We start from the raw sequence: 13,982 nt of genomic DNA, 5'->3' as shown, positions 1-13,982 counted from the left end.
GCTGATGGCAAGAAAACACTGTTGACTCTTTGGCATAGAATTATGATAAATATACCAATAATTACGCTGACAAGTGCAGAACAGCGGAATGGTGCAAGCTGTCAAGTGGAGGAGTCTGATTTTTCCAGGTAACATTCATTTGTTCCGACCTGAATTGGATACGAGAGCAGCCAACATTAATAATTGTGTTTAATGTAGCGAAATGATCTGTGGTCTACTTTGTCATGTTGGCACAGGCCCAGTGTTGGAAGCCAAGCTGCCTGACTATTTTCAAACGCCACCTCCAGGTTTATTGATCGTGGCAAGAGCAAACATCTGATCAGAGACCATCGACCCTGTTAACTGAAGAAGGGTTTCGGCCCGAAACGTTGCCAATTTCTTTCACTCCATAGATGCTGCTGCACCCGCTGAGTTTCTCCAGCATTTTTTGTGTCTACCTTCGATTTTCCAGCATCTGCAGTTCCTTCTTAAAGACCCTGTTAACTGATCTATTACAAAAATGGAAATTGAAGTTGGGAAACTTTTTTTTAGAACGGAGACGAGGAAACACTTTTTCACACAGAGAGTGGTGAGTCTGTGGAATTCTCTGCCTCAGAGTGCGGTGGAGGCCGGTTCTCTGGACACTTTCAAGAGAGAGCTAGATAGGGCTCTTAAAGATAGCGGTCAGGGGATATGGGGAGAAGGCAGGAACGGGGTACTGATTGAGGATGATCAGCCATGATCACAATGAATGGCGGTGCTGGCTCGAAGGGCCAAATGGCCTACTCCTGCACCTATTGTCTATTGAAAGTCTCAAGCTGTTATTTTGGTAATCATTGTGCAAGGATAAATGTAACAGATGCACAACATCATCTGTTGAATACATTTACTTCAGTTTAGTTCAGAGATACAGCGCGGAAACAGGCCCTTCGGCCCACAGCGACCAGCGATCCCCGCACACTAACACTACCCGACACACACTAGTGACAATTTACAATTACACCAAGCCAATTAACCTACAAACCTGCACGTCTTTGGAGTGCGGGAGGAAACCGGAGGTCCCGGGGAAAACCCACGCAGTTCACGGGGGGGGGGGGGGGGGGAACGTACAAACTCCTTACAGACAGCACCCGTAGTCAGGATCGAACCTGGGTCTCTGGCGCTGTAAGGCAGCAACTCTACCGCTGCGCCACCGTGCCGCCCAAATTCTGTAGCCCGTACTGAATTCGGCTTGGAGCAGTTCATGTGACAATTTTTAAGTTAGTGTGTCTCAGTGATCGATTGAAAGTTACAGCGGGGAAACAGGCCCTTTGGCCCACCGAGTCCACGCCGACCAGCGATCGCCCGTTCACACTAGTTCCATGCTAACCCACTGTTTTCAACCCCCCCAGCATCCCTGCCCTTTCTACCACACATCCCCCTCTTTCTTCCTCCCCCCCCACCCCCCCCTCCACTGTGCTTCACCGGGACTCACACCTATTTTCCCCTCCCCATCCCCCCCTCCACCCACATTCCTTCCTCTGGCTTCACAATTCGCTGCTCTTCAATCCTTTTGTCTCACACCTTCGGGTGGTAATCTCTGGCCTTCGTTCCAACCTTCTGCCTATCCTGTCTAGATAGGGTGAATGCACAGAGCCGTTTAGCCAGGGCCAGAGGACATAGGATAAAGGTGAGGGAGCAAAGATTAGATAGGAAACTGAGGGGTAGCTTTTTCCACACAGAGGGCGGTGGGTGTATGGAACAAGCTGCCAGAGGAGGTAGTTGAGGTTGGTACTAAAACAACATGGTGGCACAGTGGCGCAGCGGTAGAGTTGCTGCCTCATAGCGCCAGAGACCTGGGTTCGATCCTGACCATGGGTGCTGTCTGTAGGGAGGTTGGATGTTCTCCCCGTGACCTGCGTGGGTTTTCTCTGAGATATCCGTTTTCCCCTCACACTCCAAAGACGTGCAGGTTTTCGGTTAATTGGTTTGGTATAAATGTAAATTGTCCCTTGTGTGTGTAGGGTAGTGTTACTGTGCGAGGATCGCTAATCAGTGCGGATGGCCTTGTTTCCGCGCTGTATCTCTAAACTAAACCAAACTAAACAGAACCATCCTACCACAACTAGAGAGCCGTCCTGACCTACTCTCTACCTGATTGGTGACCCTCGGAGTATCTTGATCGGCCTTTACTGGCTACTGAGAATAAGGGGAAATCCATTTAGAACGGAGACGAGGAAACACTTTTTCTCACAGAGAATTGTGAGTCTGTGGATTTCTCTGCCTCAGAGGGCAGTGGAGGCCGGTTCTCTGGATACTTTCAAGAGAGAGCGAGATAGGGCTCTTAAAGATAGTGGAGTCAGGGGATATGGGGAGAAGGCAGGAACAGGGTTACTGATTGGGGATGATCAGCCATGATCACATTGACTGGCGGTGCTGGCTTGAAGGGCCGAATGGCCTACTCCTGCACCTATTGTCTATTTATCTTGCGTTAAACGTTACTCCCTTTAAGAAACAGTTATAGACAGGTGATAGGACAGGTTTGGAGGGATATGGGCCAAGCACAGGTAGGTGGGACTAGCGTGGGTGGGACGTGTTGGCTGGCGTGGGCAAGTTGGGCCGAAGGGCCTGTTTCCACACTGTGACACTATGACTGTGTTTTTTTATGGAGAATGTGGATTGTAAGAGGAAGCAGATGCAGCTACCAAAGTACTTCATCAGATTTACATCACAATCTCTCACAACAGAACTTCAGATTAATTAGCTATGGTTTGCCATAATGATAATGGAAAAAATACATCAAAGCAGTCTTACTTCAAGCAAATAGCTTTTCTAAGCAATTCAATTTATACATAAATAAGTTTAATTTAAGGCATAACCAATAAAATTATAAGCCTTGCTTTGATTTTTACTTTAGGCAGACATACTGCGCGGAAACAGGCCGTTCGGCCCGTCGAGTCCACGCCGCCCTGCTATCCCTGCACACTAACGCTATCCCACACACACTAGGGGCAATTTACAATTTTACCGAAGCCAACTAGCCCACAAGCTTATACAGTACGTCTTTGGAGTGTGGGAGGAAACCCGAGATCCCGGTGAAAACCCACGCAGGTCACGGGGGGGGGGGGGGGGACGTGCAAACTCCGTACAGACAGCATCCATAGTCAGGATCGAACCCGGGTCTCTAGCGCTCTAAGGCGGCAACTCTACCGCTGCGCCACCGTGCCGCCCCTACTGAATGCGTTTTAACCTGTTGGGATTGGAGTTGGTGGACTGTAGTAAGATTTCACCTAGTTATTTTAGCATTTTACAATTCAAGTCATGAAGAAAGAGTATTCCATGAATCATTTACATTTATATAATGTACCTGTAATCCATTCTGCTGAATGGGAGCATTGCAGCTATAAATACATAGTCCCTCTGTCTTTTCTCTGTAATGTTTGCATTTAATGAAATGCACAGTGTTATAAACTATGTTCTTCCCCATTGGGACATGCTCTGCAAACGAGAAATCAGTAACTTAATTCAAAGCGAAATGTTGGGAGTTAGATTCTGCGATATGTTGGCATAACCAGTGTTTAATTAAAACACTAGCTCCTGCTTGGTAATTAGAGATCGTACAAGTACAGCTTTATAGTCAAGAAAAGATTATTGATCATTCAGCAAAATCCAACTATCCCTGGACAAGCGTCCTAGAAGCTGACAAAATCTGCTGTTATCCGGCTTCTGAATGGTCCTTTAAAGAAGCGAAGATGCTGTCCGATTCACCTCTACCCCATTGCGGACATTGGACTTTGTCTCTGGAACTGGTGCGCTACAATGCTGAGAACTATATTCTGCACTCTGTATCTTCCCCCTTGCTCTACCTGTTGTACTTGACTATGCTTGGATTGCATTTATATATAGCATTATGTGATCTGCTTCAAAAGCATGCAACATCAAGCTTTGTACTGTGCCTCAGTACATGTGATAGTAGCAAACCTGAACCTAAACCTAAGAACAGTGCAGATGTAAGCAATGCAACTTGCAGCATTCATTTTGATTCTTCACTGATGCTGCCCGACCTGCCAGATATTTCTTGCATTTTCTGTTTTCATTTCAGGTTTTTGACACCTGCAGAATTTTGCTTTTGTTCCAGTATGGAAAGTTGCAGTGTCGCATTTCTCCCCCCCCCCCCCCCCCTCCCCCTGCAAATGATAGATAGAGAGTAATAATGAGCAGATGTCTGAGTATTATTCTGTTAGTCAAGAAGTGCTTTTGGGTACGTTGGCCTTCATCAGTTCACCAGCTGCAGCATTGGGTATCGAACTCACGATTGTCGGTCGATGCAGCATAACTCTAGCTGCTAATCCAGGAGCTGAGCCACACAAATACCGTAGCCTGGGATCGCAGCAACAGGCAGGGAAGTGAAGTTACGTCTAGTTTTTATACTGGTCACGATCTTCATTAATGGCAGCTTGAGTTCGAGAGGAGTTATGGTCTAATCCTCATCCAATGTTTGTCTTCTTATTGTGCGAGTCCTCAAGCTAATTTCTGGGCAGTTTGCAGAGGCACGGTGGCACAGCTGATAGGGTTGCAGCCTTACAACGGCAGGGACCCGGGTTCGATCCTGACCATGGGTGCTGTCTGTACGGAGTTTGCACGTTCTCCCCATAACCGCGTGGGTTCCCTACGAGTGCCCAGGTTTCCTCCCACATCCCAAAGACGGACAAGGTTTGTAGGTTAATTGGCCTCCGTAAATTGCCCCTAGTGTGTGGGATGCGAAACTGGGAATACCATAGAACTAGTGTCAATAGACAATAGACAATAGGTGCAGGAGTAGGCCATTTGGCCCTTCGAGCCAGCACCGCCATTCAAAGTGATCATGGTTGATCATCCCCAATCAGTACCCCGTTCCTGCCTTCTCCCCATATCCCCTGACTCCACTATCTTTAAGAGCCCTATCTAGCTCTCTCTTGAAAGCATCCAGAGAACCTGCCTCCACCGCCCTCTGAGGCAGAGAATTCCACAGACTCACCACTCTGTGAGAAAAAGTGTTTCCTCGTCTCCGTTCTAAATGGCTTACCCCTTATTCTTAAACTGTGGCCCCTGGTTCTGGACTCCCCCAACATCGGGAACATGTTTCCTGCCTCTAGCGTGTCCAAACCCTTAATAATCTTATATGTTTCAATGAGATCTTATTGTGAACGGGTGATCGATGGTCGGCATGGACTTGGTGGGCCAAAGGGCCTGTTTCAATGCTGTATCTCTAAATTTCACACAAGATTAGAAGTCAAAGTTGAACACACTTCTAAGCGTCTGCATACAATGGTGTCTGTCTTGTCGCTTCTTGTGCGCGGTGGTGGAAAGATTGGTGGAAACAGGGCCGCGACGTGAACTCTCTTTCCTTGACCCCCATCTCTAAATTAAACTGAAACCTAAACCAAAGGAAATATGCAGCTGTGGATGGATCTCAGCTGCATACTTCCCCGCTGGTGTCTATCACCAAGGTTCAAGCATGATGAACACAGTGTGGCTTAGGCTTGTATTCACTGGAGTTTAGAAGGATGAGGGGGATCTTATAGAAACATATAAAATTATAAAAGGACTGGACAAGCTAGATGCAGGAAAAATGTTCCCAATGTTGGGCGAGTCCCGAACCAGGAGCCACAGTCTTAGAATAAAAGGGGAGGCCATTTAAGACTGAGGTGAGAAAAAACGTTTTCACCCAGAGGCCAAATCACTGGGTGGATTTAAGAGAGAGTTAGATAGGGCTCTAGGGGCTAGTGGAATCAAGGGATATGGGGAGAAGGCAGGCACGGGTTATTGATTGGGGACGATCAGCCATGATCACAATGAATGGCGGTGCTGGCTGGAAGGGCCGAAGGGCCTCCTCCTGCACCTGTTTTCGATGTTTCTATAATTGAAACTTTTGGTGGCAGGCTTATAAAATGTTATGCCAGTTTACAAAGAGAAGACGGAAGTGATAGTCATCCAGGTTCATTAAACTGAGCAAAGCATTTCCATTTTGGGACACTAATGCTTGCTATCACTTCTAAACAGCACATCTGACAACGAGAGTTTATAACCGGCTAACTGTGAGAGAATTAAAAAGGTGTGCAAGTTGCATGAAGGAGATTACCATTGTGGGAAATTAACAGTGGGACAGGCTAATTTATTGTGGTTTCAGCCTAATCCAGCCTCACTACGGGCAACATTTCATCTCTCCTTTTGATATCATTTGTGCTTTGATTTTTATGTTAATGGCGATGAAGATTTTTCTGCTTCCAGCTGACACGTGATGAAAAATCTTAGAGTCAATTCAAAGATTTAAAGACCTCAAGCCCAATTAAACTGAGTAAGTAGGCATAGGTTCCACTGAGAGCTAATCACAAAAGGTTGTCGGCATTCAATGTTCATATGAAATTCCAACGAGCGGAAGACTGGGGGAAAAAACCCATCTGTTTGGGATGGAACTGCAGATGCTGGTCTACACTGAAGATAGACACAAAATGCTGGGGTAATTCACAGCGGGTAAATCATCTGCCCTGTTTACCTTGTGTCAATGTGATATGGCACAAGATATATAACAGCATGAATCCCCTATCCCTTCCCACCCGCCAACTAGTGTCCAAAGAAGAGGAAATATTAGCAGTACTGAGCCACTTTACAGCTGAGAAATTGCCCACTAATCCTTAAGCAAGTTCCAACAGAGCGCAGTGATTGGAGACCAAGAACGTCAACTTCAAAGTCAAAGGGCGGCATGGTGGCGCAGCGGTAGAGTTGCTGCCTCACAGCGCCAGAGACCCGGGTTCGATCCTGACCTCGGGTGCTGTCCGCGTGGAATTTGCACGTTCTTCCTGCGTCTGCGTGGGTTTTCTTCCGGGTGCTCCGGTTTCCTCCCACTTCCCAAAGACGTGAGGGTGTGTAGGCTCATTGGGACGTGTGGGTTCGTAGGTTAATTTGGATGTGCAGGTTCGAAGGCTAATTGGCCCCCCTGTAAAAACGGTCCCTAATGTTACGTGGGCGATGAGAAGGTGGGATAATGCATAACTAGTGCAAACGGGTGATCGATGATGGGCGAGGACTTGAGGTCCAATGATGTAACGCTAAATTTGGACCAAAAGTCTATGTGCACTATGCTCCCTTATTTTCTTGAACCTGTTTTTGCACCATGGGTGATTCACAACCAAAATGAGCTGGAAGCACCCATTACCAGGATAGGAGGAATGGGTGGCATTTCAGGTCGAAACCCTTCTTCAGTGAACCAATTAAATAGTCTCTAATTATTGGAATATGCATGTAATGCAGTAAAAGTAACATTTATATTTCAATGAAAAGGCATTATATATCAAGCAGTTCAGAAATGTTTTCAAGAGACAGCTTTCTGATATTATATTTGCTAAAGTAATTTCCAATATAGTGGTTGGCAGATAGGAAAAATATTGCAGAAATAGAATATTTGTTCTTGCACGATCTTTTATTACCTAATTTCATTAACACCATTGGCACGGTGGCGCAGAGGTAGAGCTGCAGCCTCACATCGCCAGAGACCCAGGTTCGATCCTGACCTCGGGTGCTGTCTGTGCGGAGTTTGCACGTTCTCCCTGTGACAGCATGGGTTTCATCCAGATGCTCTGGTTTCCTCCGACATCCGACATTCCTCCGATGCTCTGGTTTCCTCCTAATTTGAGGAAGGACATCCTTGTGTTCGAGGCAGTGCAGCGTAGGTTCACGAGATTGATCCCTGGGATGGCGGGACTGTCATATGAGGAAAGATTGAAAAGACTAGGCTTGTATTCACTGGAGTTTAGAAGGATGAGGGGTTATCTTGTAGAAACATATAAAATTATAAAAGGACTGGACATGCTAGATGCAGGAAAAATGTTCCCAGTGTTGGGCGAGTCCAGAACCAGGGGCCACAGTCTTAGAATAAACGTAGAAACATAGAAAATAGGTACAGGAGTAGGCCATTCGGTCCTTCGAGCCTGCACCGCCATTCAATATGGTCATGACTGATCATCCAACTCAGTATCCCATCCCTGCCTTCTCTCCATACCCCCTGATCCCACAAGGGCCACATCTAACTCCCTCTTAAATATAGCCAATGATCTGGCCTCAACTACCTTCTGTGGCAGAGAATTCCACAGATTCACCACTCTCTGTGTAAAAAATGATTTTCTCATCTCGGTCCTAAAAGACTTCCCTCTTATCCTTAAACTGTGACCCCTAGTTCTGGACTCCCCAACATCGAGAATAATCTTCCTGCATCTGGCCTGTCCAACCCCTTAAGAATTTTGTAAGTTTCTATAAGATCCCCCCTCAATCTTCTGAATTCCAGCGTGTACAAGCCGAGTCTATCCAGTCTTTCTTCATATGAAAGTCCTGCCATACCAGGAATCAGTCTGGTGAACCTTCTCTGTACTCCCTCTATGGCAAGAATGTCTTTCCTCAGATTAGGAGACCAAAACTGTACGCAATACTCCAGGTGCGGTCTCACCAAGACCCTGTACAACTGCAGTAAATCCTCCCTGCTCTTATACTCAAATCCTTTTGCTATGAAGGGGATGCCATTTAAGACTGAGGTGAGTAAAAACGTTTTCACCCAGAGAGTTGTGAATTTATGGAATTCCCTGCCACAGAGGGCAGTGGAAGCCAAATCACTGGATGGATTTAAGAGAGAGTTAGATAGAGATCTAGGGGCTAGTAGAATCAAGGGATATAGGGAGAAGGCAGGCACGGGTTATTGATTGGGGACGAACAGCAATGATCGCAATGAATGGCGGTGCTGGCTAGAAGGGCCGAATGGCCTCCTCCATGCACCTATTTTCTAAGTTTCTATCCCAAAGACGTATAGGTTAGTAGATTAATTCTGCAAATTGCCCCTGGTGTGTAGGATGCAAAAGTGGGACAACAAGTATTGCGTTGGTCCGTATGGACTCGATGGGCCGAAGGGCCTGTTACCAAGCTGTATCTCTAAACTAAACTAAATTCATTTCCATTATTTCCACTTGATTCCTATTATCTCTCCTTATATTGGCTGTTGTAAAAACAGAGAATTACAAAATAAACGGAGAAGAGTCTAATGCATTATCCGATGATAATCAAACAATTATTTCAGTAGGCTCATATTTCTTCTGTTGTTCCATATGATTCCAATGGCCATCTGTTTGTAAGCAACAATAGTGCATATCATTTACTTGCATGGGCTACATTTGACTTCTCATTTCAAGAATAATAGTCGAGGGTTAGAATTTTACATGGTGCACTTAATTAAAATTGATAATGGCCTTTAGTGGTGTTGATGCATTGGCGGAGTGGAGAGTTAAGAGTGTTTAATGGTCTTATGCACTGAAAATGGAACATTGAAATTCTTCCTTGCAGGTCTGTAAACACAGTACTCATAATAAACCAATAAATTAAAAATATATATATATTATATTGAGTGGTACAGCATGGAAACAGGCCCTTCGGCCCAACTTGTCCACACCGACCAACATGTCCCATCTAAACTGGTCCCATCTGCCCATATCCCTCTCCTCTAATCCATGTACCTGTACCTCTCTAGATGTTTCTTTGCGATAGTGTATGCCTCAACGACTCCCCCCCCCACCCCCCGGGCAACTCGTTCCATATATCTACCACCTTTTGTGTTAAAAAAAAAGTTGCCCTTCAGGTTTCTATTAAGTGCTTTCCCCCCTCACCTGAAACCTATGTCCTCTGGTTCTCGATTCCCCATCTTTGGGTTTAAAAACAGGTTTTTGTGCAAATAAATGCACTAAGCCCTTAGTGCAACCAAGAGAGTTTGTCGTTCATAGTTTAGTTGATGCTTGTGGTGTTCAAGAGCCTGATGGTTGTTGGGAAGGAACAGATCTTGAACTTGGAGGTCACGGTTTTCAGGCCCCTGTACCTTCTTCCGGATGGCAGGAGTGAAATGAGAGCGTGGCCAGTGTGGTGTGGGTCTCTGATGATGCTGGCTGCCTTTTTTGGAGGCAGTGAGTCCTGTAGATCCCTTTGATGGTGGGGACAGGTCAGTACCTGTGATGGACCGGCCAGTTTAGTTTAGTTTATTGTACAGAGCACAGGCCTTGAACCTGGTGGGATGCAGGAGGAGCCTGGCCAGGAATTACCCCACAGAGCCCAGTCCCTCCACGCACCGTCTCCCAACCACGGCAGAGTAGTTATTAAGATGGCTGATCCATGGGCGGTTGCTGATGGACATAAACTGGACGTTTTAATGGACATTTAAAATGTTCCCTATTTATTATTTTTGTATCCATAGAATAATACGTTTCTTTTGTTTTTTAGGTGATGTCTTACGCGGAAGGATTACCTGCGGCAAGAATAGAAAGGACCCACGATCATTGATTATAACAATCTTAATTAACAACACAAAGCAAACCTACAGCCTTCAGTAGAAATCTGTGTGTCTCTGCTCCCACCAGCTCTGCTTGCTCCTGTTTCGTTTGTTACAACAGATTTAGTTCTCAACATGTCCATGTGATAGCTGAGCATCCATTAGTCACAGGCAAACTCAGTAAAATCGAAAAGATTCTGTGAACTTCCACTTATTTTTGTGAATAAAGCAATTGTTTACCTTGAGAGTTGTGTGTTAGTCAGTCATGGGTCAGTTTATCAATGTCAAATTAATACAAGTCTCGTCGATTATAATAGAACTCTTCAATGCTACTTGGAATTATTTTACATTGTTTCCAATGGTGGAAGAATTTAAGGGGCTGTCCCACTGCGGTGACCTGATCTGCGAGTTTAGAAGAGTTTTCCCTCGACTCAAACTCGCAGCATGGTCGACACCTGGTCCTAGGAGCTCCCATGAGGTCACTGTAACTCTCCTTCATGCTCGAGGGAAGTTCCCGAATACTCGCGGCCTCAGTTTGGTCGAGGGAAATGTTTCAGCATGTTGAAACATTTTCCACGAGTAAACATTGGTCGGCTTGGTTCTTTTTGACTCATAGTGCAGTGGAATGGGGTCACTATAATAATAATAATGGATGGGATTTATATAGCGCCTTTCTAATACTCAAAGCGCTTTACATCGCATTATTCATTCACTCCTCAGTCACACTCGGTGGTGGTAAGCTACTTCTGTAGCCACAGCTGCCCTGGGGCAGACTGACGGAAGCGTGGCTGCCAATCTGCGCCTACGGCCCCTCCGACCACACAGGCAAAGGTTGGTGAAGTGTCTTGCCCAAGGACACAACGACAGTATGCACTCCAAGCGGGATTCGAACCGGCTACCTTCCGGTTGCCAGCCGAACACTTAGCCCATTGTGCCATCTGTCGTCCCAAATGTAGTTACAGGCAGTCGAGGGCAGCCGTACGCAATCTCCTTCGATGACTGGACATTTTGATTGGCTCATTGGAGTTTTCAGGACCAAGGAAAACCGACCGGTAATGTTAAATGCCCGCTAAACTTTATTATGAGTTGTCTGGCTTCTTAAAAGTGTCTCCCCTCCTTCTTCCCCCCCCCCCCCCCCCTCCCCCCTTCTCTCCCCTTCTCTCCCCTTCTCTCCTCTAAAGGACTTACCGTATACTGTGCAGCCATCTTTTACCTTCCTCTTCATCGCGGTTGTGAATTTCAGACAGCGTTCCCCCGGTTTCCCTGGCCCCCGCCTTTACGATGTGTGTGTGTGTGCGCGCGGTCGGTCGGTCGATCCAGCTCGCGGTTTCAACGCTGACGGTCGATCCAGCTCGACGTTTTTCAGGCGAGTGCCCTCGAGCTTGAAGGTCGAAGACAGTCGCTGAAATGTCGCGTTAGTGGGACAGCCCCGTAATAAGGATGAGGGCGGACCTCAGTGAAACTTACCGAATGTTGAAAGGTCTGGATAGAGTGGATGTGGAGAGGATGTTTCCACCAGTGGGAGAATTTTGGACCAGAAATCACAGCCTCAGAATGAAAGGACGTACCTTAAGAATGGGGATGAGGTGGAATATCTGTAGTCAGAGGGTGGAATTCACTGCCACAGACGGCAGTGGGGATCAAGCTATTGGGTATTTTTAATGCGGAGATTGATAGGTTGTTGATTAGTCAGGGCATCAAGGTTATGGGGAGAAGGCAAGAGAATGGGGTTGAGAGGGAAAAATAGATCAGTCATGATCGAATGGCAGAGCAGACTCGATGGGCCGAATGGCCACATTCTGGTCTTATAATGAAAATTGTAGTGATTGAGGAAAATGCTATTCATGTTGCCTACTGGAGAGTCATAGAGACATATAGGACAGAAACAGGCCCTTCAGCCCAACTCATCCGTACCGACCAAGGTACAGCAATCTAAGCTAGTCCCATTTGCCTGCATTTAGCCCATATCCCACTAAACCTTTCCTATTCGAGTACCTGCCTAAATGTCTTAAAAAACGTTGCTATATTTCATGTTCCCATATATAAATGTTGCCTCAGCTACCTCCTCTGGCAGCTTGTCCCATGCACCCACCGCCCTTTGTTTGAAAATGTTGCCTTCTCCCGATAACCCCTGACACCCGCACTAATCCATGTAAGGAGTAATAGTTATTTGTGTGCCACAATAACTGGGCAATTTAGCAATGCCATTGCTAATTTCATTTGTACATGGAGTCTATTTTTGTGAAAGTTTTCAAGTGCTGTGAGCTTCACAATTTTATCTCCATCGCTTTATCTGACTCACTCATTTAGATCACTTATGTAAACAGCCGCAGTAATAAATTGAACATGCGTCTGTTAGCATAGGAGGTTCATCCGAGACCGTGTAGACTTGAGTTCAGTTTTACTTAAAAAATTATCCCTAGGCTTGTCTTGGCAGAAAGACCAGATCAATTTCTCAAGTCATGGACACCCTTCACCGAATTCTTACATAGATGCTGCTGAGAAGGGTTTCGGCCCGAAACGTTGCCTATCTCCTTCGCTCCATAGATGCTGCCTCACCCGCTGAGTTTCTCCAGCATTTTTGTCTACCTTCTTACAAGAATAGCATGGCGCAACACAGATCTAAATTTCAATCCGAATCCTGGCAGGGTGAGGTGGGAGGGGGGGTGGAACGAGGGGCAGGTATATCTCCACTTTTCTTTTTCTTTTTTCTTATATTTATTTTTCTCGGCCGCACTACTTTGGTAGATTAGGGGTCTTTCCTTTGTGCTTTTTCGAGCTATCTTTTCACTTCTCACTATTTCCCTCTCTTGGTCTCTTTTACTTTTCTTTTCTCATTTTCAGGTTATAAGGTTAAAAATGAAGCTGGACAATAATTGTCTAATCTTAGATGCCGAATGCTTTATCTTTGTACAATTGCTTCTAATAAAAATAAAATAAAATAAAAATGTATCACCACTGTAAAGGAGATGGGATAACAGGCTGTACAGTGGCACAGCGGTGGAGTTTAGTTTAGAGATACTGCGCGGAAACAGGCCCTTCGACCAGCGATCCTCACACATTAACACTATCCAACACCCACTAGGGACAATTTTTACATTTACCAAGCCAATTAAATGCCAACGACAAACCTTTTTTAGACAATAGACAACAGACAATAGGTGCAGGAGTAGGACATTCGGCCCTTCGAGCCAGCACCGCCATTCAATGTGATCATGGCTGATCATCCCCAATCAGTACCCCGTTCCTGCCTTCTCCCCATATCCCCTGACTCCGCTATCTTTAAGAGCCCTATCTAGCTCACTCTTGAAAGTATCCAGAGAACCAGCCTCCACCGCCCACTGAGGCAGAGAATTCCACAGATGCACCACTCTCTGGGTGAAAAAGTGTTTCCTCATCTTCGTTCTAAGTGGCTTACCCCTTATTCTTAAACTGTGGCCCCTGGATCTGGACTCCCCCAACATCGGGAACATGTTTCCTGCCTCTAGCGTGTCCAAACCCTTAATAATCTTACATGTTTCAATAAGATTCCCTCTCATCCTTCTAAACAAGCCCAGCTGCTCCATTCTCTGAGCATATGACAGTCCCGCCATCGCGGGAATTAACCTTGTGAACCTACGCTGCACTCCCTCAATAGCAAGAATTGCCACGGGGTGAACGTGCAAACTCTGTACAGACAGCACCCGTG

General features: G+C 46.0%; 1 protein-coding gene across 1 annotated transcript in view; it reads left to right on the top strand.

Moving 5' to 3' along the window:
* prmt3 (protein arginine methyltransferase 3) overlaps positions 1-10,539 on the top strand; it is a 141,141-nt gene extending 130,602 nt beyond the window's left edge. The window contains exon 16 of the mRNA XM_033038674.1: positions 10,246-10,539. Coding sequence (XP_032894565.1) covers positions 10,246-10,355 — 110 coding nt within the window. The 3' untranslated portion in view covers positions 10,356-10,539. The remainder of the gene's footprint in view (positions 1-10,245) is intronic.
* The last annotated feature ends 3,443 nt before the right edge of the window (positions 10,540-13,982 follow it).

Source organism: Amblyraja radiata, chromosome 20 (genome assembly GCF_010909765.2).
Source record: "Amblyraja radiata isolate CabotCenter1 chromosome 20, sAmbRad1.1.pri, whole genome shotgun sequence".
NCBI classification, from domain to species: Eukaryota; Metazoa; Chordata; class Chondrichthyes; order Rajiformes; family Rajidae; genus Amblyraja; species Amblyraja radiata.
Note: the sequence above shows the minus strand (reverse complement) of the source record. Positions and strands in the feature narration are given on the sequence as shown.